This window comes from Carya illinoinensis, chromosome 1 (genome assembly GCF_018687715.1).
Source record: "Carya illinoinensis cultivar Pawnee chromosome 1, C.illinoinensisPawnee_v1, whole genome shotgun sequence".
Taxonomy (NCBI): Eukaryota; Viridiplantae; Streptophyta; class Magnoliopsida; order Fagales; family Juglandaceae; genus Carya; species Carya illinoinensis.
This window is the reverse complement of record NC_056752.1, coordinates 5,490,399-5,507,568: the sequence shown is the minus strand read 5'-3', so window position 1 is coordinate 5,507,568 and position 17,170 is coordinate 5,490,399. Positions and strand designations below refer to the sequence as shown.

General features: G+C 31.3%; 1 protein-coding gene across 1 annotated transcript; it reads right to left on the bottom strand.

Annotated features, from left to right (window-relative positions):
- Nucleotides 1-5,231: 5,231 nt before the first annotated feature.
- LOC122307505 (succinate dehydrogenase [ubiquinone] flavoprotein subunit 1, mitochondrial) lies at nt 5,232-13,710 on the bottom strand. The gene is made up of 16 exons (XM_043120419.1): nt 13,482-13,710; nt 12,322-12,489; nt 11,552-11,639; nt 10,963-11,109; nt 10,710-10,850; nt 10,112-10,197; nt 9,919-10,011; nt 9,756-9,819; nt 9,448-9,591; nt 9,005-9,192; nt 8,406-8,580; nt 8,114-8,284; nt 6,928-6,997; nt 6,717-6,837; nt 6,595-6,632; nt 5,232-5,716 (listed from the first exon to the last, which is right to left on the bottom strand). The coding sequence occupies exons 1-16, from the start codon at nt 13,593-13,595 to the stop codon at nt 5,614-5,616; spliced, it is 1,911 nt and encodes a 636-aa protein (XP_042976353.1). The 5' UTR covers nt 13,596-13,710; the 3' UTR covers nt 5,232-5,613.
- Nucleotides 13,711-17,170: the final 3,460 nt, after the last annotated feature.

The window sequence follows — 17,170 nt, the reverse complement described above, 5'->3', positions numbered from 1 at the left end:
CTTTGAAATTGGTGGGCATTCTAATGTTTTTTTCGATGAGTAATATTTACTAGATACAGTTTTAGAATATGTATATAAGTCTTACTCACTTTTTTTTAAAAAATAAAAAGAAGAATTCATAAATAAATAAATAAATTTATCAATTATTTTTAAAAAAATACTTGAGACTTGCATACCAAAAACTATGAATATCATTCATTTCTTTTGGACGGTATCATGAGTCACTAAATTAGAGACGGATAAAAGTTGGCTTTGGCAACTAAAAATAATAAGAAATTGTTTAAATACGTGATCTGTATACACGTACGGATTCCTAATGTGAACAGTAATTTTAGTGTTCACATAAACAATAATTTTGTATATTGTTGATGTGAGGGGTCCATCTACACTAAGCATTGCCCAAAAATAATTCATCCTGATTTTGGGAACCCATAATTAGATTTGGAGTATAGAGATTGAGATAAGGCATTATTATTATTATTATTATGAACTTACACTCAACGTATCTTAACAAATCTATTGTCATTTCTGTACAGCAGCTGTGTTTCATTTTTATAGGGGTAATATTCTTGATTTAACTTGCTGTGTCTTCTGGTTGTTGTTAGTATTCTTGATTTTCAAGTCTTATCCACTAACAATGTATTCACGCAAAACAAATGAAAATAATAATAATAATAATAATAATGCAACTTGTTTTGGATAACAAAAATATGAAATCAGTCTTTGAATCAATAACCATTATTCTTAAATTATCAATATTTTTAAATTGAGTAATGTTGTGTATAGTCACTTTTGTGTATTCTTTATATACTCTACTGATATGATTTGTTGCATTAATTTTTTTTAATACACAGTTAATTACATCAATAGAGTGTGTAAAAGTGACTGTATATAGAATTTTTGTTTTAAATTTTAAATTCAAAAATTTCAAAGTTGATTTATCACACATAATTTAAATCATTAAAAAATTATAATTTATAGAATCTATTAAGTTCTAAACATTAATTTTATTTGTTAATTTCTTATTATTAGTTGGTATAACGTGTCCATTTTCATATGTTAAGAGTGGAAAGTGTTAAAATCTTATACTTTGATTGTAAAGTACATAATTCATAGGTGAGATTTAGATAGTTAGTTGAGATGAAAATTGAAAGTTGAAGAGAATATTATTTTTTAAATTATTATTATTTTATGAGTTGAAAAAGTTGAATTATTTATTATATTTTATATAAAAATTTAAAAAAGTTATAATGATAGGATGAGTTGAGATCAACTCTAAATTTGATCTAAATCCAAATGGGATATTTGAGCATGTTTTTACAATAATTTTGCCTTTTTTGGGAGTCCTGTATTGTTTTTAGATGAATATTTTAACTTTCAAACCTTAAATTATTTATAAAATCTAGTTTCAACCGGCATATAACATCAGACATAGACAATATAATTAGATTAATGATAGCATTATTTGTCACAATTTGAAGAAGTACCAAGTATATTTAACTATTTTTTAAAAATATTATATTTCATTTTTGATTTTATCATTTTGAATTATATATATAAACTACTTATAAACGCATCACAAAGGATTAGGGATGAAAGACTTTAATAACCCGTTTGGTAGATGAGAATTCTCATCTCAAACTTAAAATTTTCATCTCATCATTACAACTCTCTCAAATCTCCACACAAAATATAATAAATAATTTGATTTTTTCAAATCCTAACATAACTTTTTCAAATTTTAAAATAATAATAATATTAAAATTAATATTTTAAACTCTCATCTCAAATTCAAAATTCTCATTTTTACCCCCAAATCTCCCAAAAAACAGAATCATCAATCCAATTATGATTGAAGCCATTATAATATTTTCAAGTTGAAAAAAAATTGTTAAGCAATTATTCAAATCTTCCTTTGTAAATGATGACGCAATGGTGATTTTTATCTTTTGAATTTTTAATTTTAATTTTTTAATTCATTCAAACTTGCAATGAAGTGGTGGCTTGATCGATCGAAACTGCTTTTTTGAATAAAAAACAAAAAAATTAAAACAACAAAGCCAAAGGTAGCGTAGTATACAGAAAGGGCAGAAGCAAGTAGGCGACACAAGTGGCCTTTAATTGGAGTGAGGATAGAGAAACACGTTGGATACATGTTAGTGGAGGACACTGTACCTTTGACAATCTGAATAAGCTACTCATGACTTCCTCTCTATAATTCTACCATTTCCATATATTTTACACCGAATGTGTACTCGCCAATTAGTCACTCACCCACGACCATAATTTGCACTTTAAATCATACAACATTAATTTTTTCAAACATACCTAGGCCCCACTTTGCATAGGTGATTGGTATTTGTCTGCCCCATGATTGTGATGTTTGTAATTTTGTTAAGAGAATTACTTCATCTTCACGAATTCTAGCAAAGTGATTTTACATATTCACGTGCCGATCGGTATAATTTAATTTAATTTTAGGACGAGGTAAGACTAGGGTGTTAATAGATACAGTCCGGTTCACGGGAGTGATGGGTTGAAAACTTTCGGTCTATCATTTTTCTAGATTGGATTGAATCGATCACTCCTGGTGGATTAGATCAGACTATTAGTCTAGGCCAATTTTAAATAGGGGCCAATCATAAAAAAAAATCCATCATTCTTGAAATATAAAAAAAACTTGCAAATATGTATTTTTGATCCATTAGTATTAAAAAAAAAAAAAAAACATACACACAAACAATGTTCATAATTTTAAATAATACAATTATTTAACTTTATTTGCACTTTTTTACTTAAAAATAATTTTTCAAATAATCAAAATTGTTAATTATATATTAGTTTATATTAATTAATAATTATATATTTAACATTTTATACTGTCAATAGTCATAGGTTAGAGGAAAATTATATAATTTATTAATATAACTATTATATAAAATAATATGTATAATTTATAAAAAAAATTTAAAAATATATATTTGTAGTTCAGTCAATCTAATTTGATTTGGAGTGAAAAAATCACACTTTGAAACAGGATCAAAACCAATGTTTTGAATACCGTACCGGATGGCGTACCGGTCAAGGCACTAGAACGAAATATTTCGGTACCGGTACCGTTTCGTATACCGTTTCGGGATAGTCGATATATAAATAAATTATATATATAAATATATATATAAATTATATTTCAAAATAATAATCTATATATGAATAAATTATATATAAATACATATGTATATATAAATTATAAATAGTCTGATATGAATTGGGATCAAAAAATGAAATTATAACTTAAAAAAATGAAAAAAAAAAAACATAAAGGCCAAAATATGGTACAGGCCAAAATACAGGCCAGTATTTCAGCCGGTACGAAACAGGTACCTTACCTGTACCGGCCTGGTGACCGGTACGGTACGGTACCAAAAACACTGATCAAAACTCATTTGATCCCACAAATGGAGGACTGGAATTGATCAAACAAGTTTTCAGTCTGGTCCAATCTAGACCGAACCATTCAGTTTGAACGGAAAATTTTACATCCCTAATTAAGACTGATATTATTATATCAAATCAGTATATACTTTACCTTTCATATGAAAATTTGCATAGACATAACAGTTATTTTCTATTAATACTAGGGATGTAAAAAAAAAAAACCCGGTGAACTGGTACACCGGACCGGATCGGACCAAACCAAACAGGTGGGATTGGTCTGATCTCGAGTTTGGTTTGATCCGGTACTAGTTTTATTTTTCTTAAAACTGATCAAAATCGGTCCGATTCCGATTTTCCTTTTTCTAAAACTGGATCAGACCGGTTTATATATATTTTAATGTTTTTTATTGTATATAATTTTTATATATAATATATAATTATACTTAAAATAGTTTTGTATAATATAATAAATTACTAATTAATATAACTTTAAATTTTAAAATCATATATCATTTTATTTATTGTATTAATAGTTATACTAATATTATATATAATATATTATAATATATAATACATTAAAACCAAAAAATCGGATTCAATCAGACCGGAAATTGGTAAAACCGGAGTACCAGTTTAGGTAGATAACCGGTACATAATCCATTTTAGAAAATACAAAACTGGTGCATACCAGTTCAATCCTAAATTTTGTCTAAAATCGAATCGGATAAAACCGGTTTCACCCCTAATTAATATGATGAAATTTGCTAGGGATAAATTCTAGATTTAACTTTTTGAACTTTTCTTGTTGTATATAGTTTTAGAGTTTAGATTGATAAGTAACAACTTATTCAAAAATGTGTTGCACCCTATCGTTTTCTTCCTTGGACGATTGATCATCCATCCCTTCTTTATGTTGCAAAATGTTTTTCTATTTTCCGGTTGTTGGGTGTGCGTGGGGCCTCAAAAGCGGCCCATCTGTTTGCTAACGCCACATTGATTATACATCCATTACAAAGCAGCACCCTGTTTGGTAACGATAAGGTACTTCTTCCATGTTATAATATTATATTATGTTACAAACGAATTAAAATTAAAACTGATTCTTATATTTATCCAAACAAACAAAAATTATGTAATAACTAAGTCTTGGGAGGGACCTACTATTGATCCCAGGGAGTGTACATAAATAATTAGCACCCTGATTCATAATTGAGATTATCGAGTCAAGGGATAGAATATATCATGTCCAACATCATTCAGAAGTTGAAACTTGTTTTGGCCCCAATAAGTTTACCATACCTCCAATAAAATTATAAAAAAATATAACAAAGGTTGTACGACACCTAAAGACAAACAACAAAGGTTAGAGAAAGACACAGAGAGAAAGGATCAACACAAGATCGTTTCCTTCGAGGTATTAGTTTTTGTTAGGACAAATCATAGGTAGTAATGAGACATATCGTCCATGTAATAAGACATGAAATAATGTTATTTGTTACACTTATATCTCACGGTATAAAATGCAACGCTTCAAACTTTCTTGGATCATCTTCTATTTTTAAAAGAAAAATTCGAACGTTGATAGGCAATGACACTTTATTATAGTGGGATACAAGCAAAATAATAGTATATAAAATGCAACACTTCGTACTTTCTTGTATCATCTTCTATTTTTAAAAGAAAAATTCAAACTTTGATAGGCAACGATGCCTCAATTATAGTGGGATAGAAGCATAATAAGAGTGGTATATATAAAATTTTTCCAAGATGTTATAAATAAAAACAAAACTATATATAAAAATAATTATTTATCACTCGAAGCCCAAGACACCACTTTAAAAGTCCAAATGGCGATAACATGTTGTAGGGTCACAGCCAAAAAAACCTCCTGCTTGTCATATCTATGAATCCTGCGTTGCTCTTCAAAGCATACAATAGATTATTCAACTTACAATCAATTCATAGCCCATCATTCTCTGATGCAGATGCAAATCGGATTCTGATTGAATTGGATCATATCCTTTCCTTTCCTTTCGAACATTGATAATGCACAATTATTTGTCAAAATGCTGTTTTACCACCTACAACAATTTTATTCATCCACTCTAAACTTGGGGGAGTTATGCATATGCTTGTAAATAAACATCATCCTCGCAGATTTTTAGAACCAGTGTATCAATATACACGAGCTTTAGGTGGGAATGACTCGATCTCATCATCTAATGTGTTAAGGTGAACTGGCCTGTACTCTAGCCGGACCTTCTCATTCTCCCAAAACCTGCAAACCAAAATGAATACAATTCAGATGACAGAAAAATTCAAATACAGGTTATTATCTCCTAAATAGTAATGATAATTATATTCTCAATAAGTAGTAATTTGATATTCTCAAATACTTAATTCAAAAATATTTTATCATTGTTTCTGTTGTTTTTATGGAAGGAAATAATGTGATACATGACCAGGGAGAATATGGACGAGGAATGATTCGATGAATCCATATGACTGAGGCATTCTTTGTTTGGCCTTGTCATTCACGTGACAGAAGTTTGGAAGTTCACGGCAGGAAAAGGGCATATAATTTCTCTCCTCATGTTTGGATGTTTTTTATTATTATTATTATTATTATTATTATTATTATTTTAATATCTGTGGGTGTCCGGGCCAGCTTGCACGCACCTTGACTAATCTTAAGGGGCCTTGAAGTTAACGGCCAGATAAACCTTCAGTGGCCCTAAAGGGAATCAAACTGGTAACTATTGGGGAGCAAACCCAAGGCCTGACCTACTGAGCTAACCCTCAGGGTTTCTCCTCGTGTTTGGATGTTTAAAAGGGAAAAGATGTGAGGTTAATTACAATCACTCTAGGTACTGCAAGAAGTTCAATTTAGGCATTCTCCCATCCCGTCAAATCATCCCAATTTTGGGAGGATAGAGATGCCAAAAAGGTGGGATTTTATCCCTCCACTATAAGAATAAACCACCAAATCACGTTTCACACCAAGTATACATTTTAGTTATTCAATGGAACTCTGTCCAAGAGACTGAACTGTGACACCACACCATATGACAACACTATGTCCAATTCTACTGTAAAAATAACAACCAATATCCTTGATCTCAAATCAACACCATTCTTTCAGGATTGATAACTTACCCCAACGTGTGTTTCATCCAGCTCTCATCATCTCGTTTCTGCACAAGAAGACAAACATAATTCATTACACACAAAATTAACATTAAAGAAAAACAATTAAGTTGAGAAGAAACGTGACAAACTGGAAAATCTTCACGAGCGTGTGCTCCTCTGCTCTCTTTCCTGGCTTCAGCAGAATGCATTGTGATACAAGCATTTATTAAAAGGTTTTCCAACTCAATACTCTCTATCAAGTCAGAGTTCCTGCCAAAATTTTAGAATAAGCTTGCAAAATAAATGATAAAATTTGCATGCAAAATGTTGATCATGAAAATCCTTATCCCCACAAATTACCATATCAAACTCCGATCCTTCAATTTAACATCGTGAAAGGTCCTCCATGCCTTGTCAATCAATTGGCAGCCTGCACAGAGAGAGAGAGAGAGAGAGAGGGAGAGGGCAATGGTAAAGATACTCATTATTAGCTGATTAAAAGGTTTAATAGTATTATTGGTTTCCAAATCCGTGTAAATATCTGTGCAAGAAAAACTCAGTTACTGTTGGATTGGGTTTCAACTCCAGACTTCCAATTAGGGCTGTAAAACGGTCGGTCCGGACCAGAAAAACCGACCGGACTGATCGATTTGGTCCGGTCCGGACCGGACCGAAAAATATAGGGTTAGGGTTCGGTCCATGATTCCTTGGACCGAACTAGTTCGGTCCGGTCCACGGTCCATGATTCCACGGACCGAAGTGGACCGGACCGACTGAATTAAAAATATATATTTTTATTTTATATATATTATTTTATATAATTAATTATGTAATTTTCATCTAACCTATTCCCATTTATAATATAAAATTTTAAATATGCAATTACAAAATAATATTCTATTAATTAAGTAGTGTATATTATCAATTAATTATAACCAATTCACCATTAACTAATTACTAACATCTACATCTATATCTAATTAAAGTTATTAGATAAATATTTTGTAAAATACCTAAATTGTAAGTAAATATAAAACAATTGGTAAATTATAAATTAACTAACCTAATACTAGTTCCCCGTTATGTATATATGTATATAGTATATATATTATAATTTATATATAAATATAATTTATAATTTAGAATGTGTATTATGTATGTATATATAATTTATAATATGTATCATTGACCATATAAAATTTCTTTTTAATGAGTTAGTTACATAATCTACATTAATAATTTACTTAATTTTAATTTAGTAATTTAAATAAAATGTTTAATTGATTTATTTAGAAAAAAAAAAGAATAAAAAAGAATAATTGGATCGGACCGAATGGACCGACCAAATGGGACCCGACCGAATGCGGACCTGACCGAACGGACCGACTAGATGTTTGGTCCGGTCCGGTCCGGGAAAAATGATAGACCGAAAAAATGATGGACCGAATCGGACCGGACCGAACCCGACCAGACCGGACCGTTTTCACCCCTACTTCCTCCAGTTATGAAGCATAAAAACACTGAAACTACAACTTGAAAAAATTACCTTCTTCTAATGTTTCCTGTGTGCGAAACACAGCTGCATTATTTTGCATTATCCGTTGCATATTCAACCGAATTTGTGAAGTTGGCAATGAGCCATTTGAATTCCTTATTTTGTCCAGCCATGCAATAGTCTTCTCACCAGCATCATTCTCCAAAGGTTTTTGTTTCTCCCCTATACGATTTTAAGTTGAGGCATCTTTAGTTTCTTGTGCTTATTTTACTTACTAAACCAAAAAGGTTCCTCATGCTTATGTCATAATTAACTCTCCAAAGTAACATAAAAACAAACTAGCCTGGTCTCTGAATCTCCGCAACTCTATTTGCACATGCTCGTCCAAAAACAACAATGTCAAGAAGAGAATTTGCACCAAGTCGATTGGCACCATGAACTGATGCACACGCTGCCTCTCCAGCAGCCATCAATCCAGGAACTACTGCATCTGGGTCATTACCTTTAATAGTAACTACCTGAGAAACAAAAGGCATACCAATAAGAAACAAGAAGACATTCATAGGAGAACTAGGATCTAGGACAATTTATAATTGAAGAGGAACCACGAATATCATCAAGCAATAGGCACTGTTTATTAGTGACAGATTTTAAGCATTAAAATTAACCTCATAAATCGCTAGATTTAAATTTTATATGTTCCATTTTATTTATATATATTTTTATGCTTAACCAAAAAAAAAAACTCTTTATTCTTTATAAGCAAAGAAATGTAAAGGTGAAAGTGGAAAGGAATGGAGCCTTCAAATAATTTGTTACACCATTGTTTGTTTTGTTTGTTATGACTTGGGTTGTGTTTGGGATAGAAAAATACACAGCATTTAAGGAGGGTAGGCTCCTTATTATAAGATCTTAAGATGGTGTTCTTGATCTAAATTATACCTCGCCATGGTGATTAGTGGGAACTCCTCCCATGTTATAGTGCACCGTAGGTAAAACAGGAATGGGTTCCTTTGTTACATCAACGCCAGCAAATATGGCAGCAGTTTCAGAGATACCAGGAAGTCTCTCCTTAAGTACTTCAGGGGGCAAGTGATTCAAGTGGAGATAGATATGGTCCTTCAAAGGTCCTGTAGAAAATTAGAATAACAGTTACAAGGAAACATGAAACAACTTGTAGATATTTTAGAACTGAGCTGGTACTTATTCCTTATCAGCATTAAAGAGGTTTCCTTCAAAACCTAAACCATTGAATAAAAATTATGACTGAGTGCACAGTGCATAGACAGGACACATGCACACGCACTTGTACATTATGTATATATCCTTCGTGGAGAAAAACATGGCACAAGGACGAAAAACATAAATCTAGGAGCCTGTCATACCTACACCACGACCCTCCCGAATTTCCATAGTCATGGACCTAGAAACAACATCTCTTGATGCAAGATCTTTTGCTGTAGGGGCATAACGTTCCATAAATCGCTCACCTTCACCGTTCCTAAGAATACCACCTTCACCACGAGATCCTACAATTTGCAAATAAAAATGCAAAAAAAATTTTAAGAAAGATCATTTGATTACATTTCACCAATAATACTGGCGGTTAAAATCATAAAAACTGACAAGAAATCTACACAGCATGCAACCAAAAGCAATCCCAGATCTCCAGAATAACTTGATAATTACCAACCTTCAGTGATGAGGCAACCGGCACCATATATACCCGTCGGGTGAAACTGCACAAACTCTAAATCCTGTAGGAGGAATATAATCAACAGAGGAAAAATGGATACATAAAAGGAATAAGAAGACAAGTAAACAAAGAGGTTGAAGATTGAGGAGTAACAACAAACCTCAAGTGGGAGCCCAGCACGTGCAACCATGGCATTGCCATCTCCGGTACATGTATGAGCTGAGGTTGCAGAAAAGTATGCTCTACCATAACCCTGAGAAAAGCATGACGTATAAAAATATTTTTGCTTAACCAAAATAAACATTTCATTAACAAATACACAGGAAAGAAAAAGGTAACAATGCTTATGGTACCCCTGTAGCCAGAATTGTAGAACCAGCTTGGAATCGATGCAATGTTCCATCCTCCATATTTAAGGCAATTACTCCTTGGCAGCTACCTGGATATCCAACATCAAGAATCAAGAATCAAACAAACCTCCCCATACAATGAACAAAGCTCCTCTTTCATCTGAATTCCTATGAGTGCATTGTCCTTTTTGTCCATTTTCTTTTTTAAGAAAGAGGAGGGGGTGTAATTCCTGACAGTATATGCAGCTGAACATATCACCTTCAGGCAAAGACAGTGACAACATCTTAAGACCCATTGACATGCAAAGATCAAACAAGGTACTGATGCAATGTCATACTCAGGCAATATCGAATAATCTCTTGACTAACGAATCTTCCCTAAACTAGAGCATAGGTACGTTACAAGAAAACATATGTATATTGTGACTAAAGGAATGAGAACGGTTTGCAGTAGATGCAGCTACAAGGAATGGGACAGTGGCAACACTTTTGAAACCACAAGACATGAAGATATTAGAAGAAATAACATAAAAGCTAGCCAGATGTTTATGCTGCATTATAAACCAGGAAGCAAAACCAAAGTTATTATGCAGCAACTTACCATCACTGTTCATTAATAGATCCAAAGCAAAATATTCCACAAAGAATTGGGTATTATGTTTCATAGCCTGTCCATACAGAGTATGTAATAAAGCATGTCCAGTCCGGTCAGCAGCACATGCACAACGATATGCCTGTCCACCTATAACGATATAAAAGCAAAAGAACCCAAATTTAGGACAATCTTAAACACACTCCATGAGAAAGACATCCAAAATAAATAAATAAATAAATGGATGGCAGCATCAACGTACCTTTTCCAAAATCAAGGCTTTGACCACCAAATGCACGCTGATATATTTTTCCATCTTCAGTTCGAGAAAATGGTAATCCATAATTCTCCAGCTCAATTACAGCTTTAGGTGCCTCCCTACACATGTATTGAATTGCATCCTGATCACCTACATGATACACAACGCCCTTTCATGTTAAAAATACAACAAACAAGGATGGACAGATAGTTGATATAAGCATTGCAATGGCTGTGTCAGTGCAAGAGACCATGGTGTTACCATTAGCAGTGCGAGCTCGGGAGCTCAACCATTCTGTACAATTCATATGGCTTCCTTACATAAAACATTTTGGGTTCTTCAAGGTAAACACCCCATTACATAGAGCGAGCACCATAACACCAATAGGAAAATACAGGCATGGCACTGGGAATTTATATTACTGAAAAGGGTAATTAGATGCGGAAAGACAGTCCAAACAAAATGTGAAAGAAATCAATACAAGCACAACAGGCTTCTGATCCTCATTGTGATTCATAAAAAAATAGTAATTTGCTTGATCAAAGAAAACTGCAAATAAAATGAATGACTGTTGGTACAACCAGAAACGTACCAAGCCAATCGCTTCCCTTGACTGTGTCATACATGTGCCACCTCCAGTCATCTTCAGACATGTTGCCCAATGCAGCATTTATACCACCCTATATAGAATTGAAAGATTACAGTTAAGCAAAAGATTCAAGCGATTCACTTACATTATTAAAAAAAAAAAAAAAGATCTATTCACAGCCATACTTATAAAGTGGCTGAATTGGTGAAGAAGAATGAGGAATTCATAATTGTCAGTCTAGAAAGCCCCAAATATAGGAAAGGAAACCAAAGAATTGAGTTATAGTGGCCCAAGTCAATTACATGAACAAAAGTTATCAATTAGTTTATCCCAGCAAGTGCATAAAATCAACTGCAAACTAAGCACTCCATACTTCCAATAGGGATATAAAAATCAGTGTGAAAGCAGAATCATTGAAAAGGCTTTTGGTTAACCAGTACAGGCTACGACTTGGTTTACACATGACCTGAAGTAAGAATTTATAATCATCAGTGGGTCATTTAAAAATCACAGTCATGATCAAATTTCCAAGAATGTGCTATTTTTTATTTACACGAACAATGCAAACAACCTCCCAGTGCATGCATGTCCATGAAAATATTCCTACAACCACTCTACCGAGACTGACAACCTCATGCTGAAAATCATATCTAAAGCAAAGACACAGAAAATATCATTATACCGTGAAAAAATTTAGAACATCAAAGAACTGGAAGAAAATAGCAGCATAATACAGGATCACATACACACATCTTAGTTCTAGTATCTCATACCTGCGCAGCAACAGTGTGCGAACGAGTAGGGAAGAGCTTTGTTATGCAGGCTGTATTGAATCCATGCTCCGAAAGCCCTATTGCCGCTCTTAGCCCAGCACCACCAGCTCCTACAACAACTGCGTCATATGTATGATCAACCACAGTGTATGCAGAGCGTCCTCCGGTCTGCCACAAGCAGAAGGGATGTGTTAAAAATCACTTGCAACCGCATTATAGCCAAAAATGCAAAAGTGAACAACCCCCCCCCCCCCCCCCAAAAAAAAAAATTGAAAAACATATTAAAAAAATGAACCAATAGAATGTTCAAACAACTAAGGTTTCATTTGTTTTCTGAGATGAGATGAGTTGAGATTAAAATTGAAAGTTGAATAAAATATTATTAGAATATATTGTTTTAATATTATTTTTTTATTGAAATTTGAAAAAGTTGAATTGTTTATTTTATTTTATATGGAAATTTGAAAAAATTTTAATAATTAGATGAGATGAAAAATTTTGTGAAAGTGACCTAGGCCTAAAATAATTAAAATAATTATAAGCCAAGATCCTTTGGATCAATTGACACACCTTGGTTTCTCACTAAGAGAACTAAGGATCAAATCCCCCTCTATCAAAAAAGAAAACTAAAATAATTATAAAATTAATACACTAAATTTTAAAAAAAGAAAAATCGCAGTTGCGTCAGCTTAAAGCAGTGGAGAGGGATTAGATCACGATAACTCTAGAGAGAAAAATTCAGCCGAGTCAGCTAGCTGTGTTAGACTCGTTTCAATAGATATTTATGCTGCTTGGAACTCCTAACAGTGGAGCATCAGGGATGAATAAGCTTAGATTCTCTCATTTCCTACAAGTGCTCGGCAACCACTCGGAGTAAAAATGACAAAAACAAAAATCCATGTGTGAGCAAGAGGCAGATGGATAAATGCTTTTTGAAAAAAATCAAGTACAACGACGCCATCACGAAACTAATCACAAGTATCGATCAGAATCCAAACAAATTCCAAGTGTATCCATGAGAAGGGAAAATCAATCAGGTAAAGAACGTAAAAACATAGCTCAAGTATCGCAAAAGGCTATGAAAGGGGAATCGGAGATCGAGAGGAGCATTAACCCTAAGATTAATCATATGACGTGCAAGAGGGGGAGAGATATCACACCGATTCAGTGGAGAAAAAGCGTGAAATGTGAGATCTGAGAGAGTCATTGGGGAGAGATCTCTTGGAAGAGGCTGAAGAAGGGAAGCGAAGCCCTCGAGAAACGCAGCGCCACATCTCGTTTTAGCTAAAGCTATCTCCGGCTGTTTTCTTGGCTTTGAAAGTGTTGGTGCTTTGTAAAATGGTAAGCCTTTTATCTGTCTCTGTACTTCTCTACGCAGCGTGGGATGCAATACTGTGGAGGCGCAATGCAACTCGGAAGGAATAATATTACTGGTCATGTCAGCAAGCAGCAGCCCACCTAATTATTATTATTTTTAGTTATTCTATTCTTTAAGCCCATTCTAATATTTAAATTTAATATTATATCATATTAACATTTTCTTAAATATGTTATTCACTAATTTATAAATTTATTCTCTTAAAAAAATTTTAGATAACAATATAAAAAATAAGTTATTCTATTTTTAATCTGCGTGTATAACTCATAATTCATATTAATTTATTTATAAAATCTAATTTATAAAGTTCAAAATTTAAAATTTATTTTTAAAATCAAATTACTTTTTCACATGCTTAGCTGATTACGTAGACAACTTGGACACACCCTAACCAATGGCCCAATGGCAATGATGACAGACTTTTCCTTAAAAGATTAATTAGACATAGACATATGAAATTTTATATAAATATTTATTAAATGTTTAGATATTATAAGACATGCTTTGCTTTTATGCTTATCTCTCACTTTAATAAAAATAAAGTTTTTAATGATTAAGGAAATACTTGAAAAATGAGATGAGATAAAAATTTTATATATAGTAATAAGATGATTTATGAATGGTAGTAAAACGGTTTAAGTTAAGTATTTATTCGATTTTAGAAAATGAGAGAAAAAATTAAATAAAAAATACCAAAAATGTTAAATGTACTTAAGAAAAATTTACAAAAAACTTACTCTTCCACATCTTAATCATTGATAGGCTGAAAATCATAAAATTTAAAATTTAAAATTTAAATTTCAAAAGAAAACCAATAAAATGAATCTCGTAAATAAAAGTATGAGTAAAACTGTAAGTATATATAGTATTACTTAAAAAATATTATAAAATTAAAATATTATTTTTAATATTATTTTTATTTAAAAATTTAAAAATTTTGAATTGTTTTTATTTTTTGTTTGAAAATTTGAAAAACTTGTAATAATTAATTTGAAAGTATTTGTGTTTGAATTATATTTAGAAATGAAAATAAGATAAGATAAAATAAAATAGAATGAGATAAGATATGTTTCCAAATATCACCTAAAGCTAATAAAATACTAGTAAATTGAGAATTTCAAACATTAGACACTATAATATATCGATGACATAAGATCGAGTAAGGAATGATGTTTAGTTAAGTGAATAAAAAATAATTATTATTATCTATATGAATTTATGGAATAATATTAATTTTTTATATATATTGTAAGACGACTTTTATATATCTAACACATTAGGCAAAAATTTCAAAAAAATTAAGAAACTTAGATCCTCAATCATGAAAATTGGCGAGAAAGCATAATAATGGATAAAATAAGTAATACTAGATATAATTTTAGAATTAAAAATTATGCATACTTTTTGAAAAAAGATTGGGTTCACTATTAGAAAGATAATTTTTTTTATTTAAATTTTATAATATTTAAAAAAATATATACGAGACTTATATATCGTAACATTACAAATATTATTTCTTTTTTTCTTTCTTTCAAATAGATTTAGTTATTAAATTTCATCCCAATAAAATTTAAACCTAATAAAATTATAACATGACAAATAATTAGATAAGGTGAAATATTATTAATATACGTGGCATAAAAGATGACCAATTAGCATATACGATATCATAAAAAAAGAATAATTATAATTAGTTAATTACAAGTCAGTACGTACACGCACCTTCACACCGATTCGCAAATACTAAATAGACATGCACTAAAAAATTTTAATTCTTTTTATTTTTTCTTTTACTTTTAATAGAATCTAAATACTGAATAAGTATTTATGAGTCTTGTGTTTTATTTTAATAAAAAAATGAAAGACTATAAGTATTTTTCATTAATTGTTTATGCGTCCATATATGGTTATTTTAGGAGTCGGTGTAGCACGGGATGTGTCCCGACAAGAATAAAAGTAGTTTTTTAATTTTAATTTTAATTTTTTTTCTTTCATTGTATTCTCCTCTTAAATAATTTTTTTAAATCACAATATTATTAAAAAATATTTCTTTAATTATTAAATAAATAATAAAATTATCGAGACTCAACTGTGGAATAGATTTATTCTTATTTTAGATGCCACGTATATTAGTTATTATTTTTAAATTTTCATATAAAATATAATAAATAATATAATTTTTAAAAATTTTAAAATAAAAATAATATTTTATTTCATTTTATTTTATTCTCAGCTTTTTAAAACTTGGGAAACTTTTCAGCCCTAATGAGGCTACGTATCATGCTGGTCGCCACGAATGAGAAAACTGCCTGCGTCAAGCCGTGGACTGATCATGGGTTCCAACTACCAACTACCAAGGGCGAACGCGCTGGCGCATTTTTAGACATCAAAGGGCGCGGTGGAGAGGTAGCCACACGGCCATTGATCTAACCACCAACGTCTAACGAAAAGTCCTATTTAATTTCTTTACGAAAGACGTAAAGCATATTTATGTCTTTGACTAGGCTCGTACTAAAATTTTATTTTTATTAATTTCTGGTGTTATTTATTCAATATTATCATTATAACCAGTCTTATCATTCGCAATCACATTTTGCACAATTGCTAATGTGACATTTTAAATGGCCTTAACGCGTTGTATTTAAAACAAAGAACATCATTTCCCGTCTCATTAACCCTTATATACATGCATACACACACACATATATATAAATGATATTTATAATGATAGAGACTAGGCAAGCATATATATATAAATTATATTTATAGTGATAGAGACTAGGCAAGCACTGCATGCTTATCTTAAAAAAAATAAATAAATGTGAAGTTTGTATGAAAAAATTAATTTTTTAATAATAAATCTCATTTTTTTTTTCAAAAAAATTACATAATATTTGTACAACTCATAATTGCATACTCATATAAATACATCAAGCTTAAGAATTATAAACAATATCTTATAACCCCAACGGGTTGACCTAGGTGGTGAAGGCCTTGGTTTTGGGATATTACTCCCTCAAGATTCAAAATTCAAGATTCAAGATTCAACGCTTCATGGTGCAAACAATTTTTTAAGGCCACACTATTTGATAAAAAACCAACAATTTAACCAGATTTGTGCAGAAAAATTTATGAGAATACGGTGCATGGGACCAAGATTTACTCTGTAAGAGTTGGTCCGAAAGGTTATGTTTTGGAGAGGTTTTCCAACATAAAAAATATATATATCATATAAACACGATACAACAATGTAATATCTAACATTCTCCATTTTGAAATTCACAATGATTAGGCAAACAAAATTTAGGATATTAATATCCTACGCCTCCCTGTATAGCGGCATATTCTTTTAAAAATAAAACAAATGAATTTTTTTAATGAAAATAGAATAGTGGATACATTTATAAATCTTTTACTACTCATTTTATAATTAACCAATATAATCACGTCATTTCATTAAAAATATTTTTT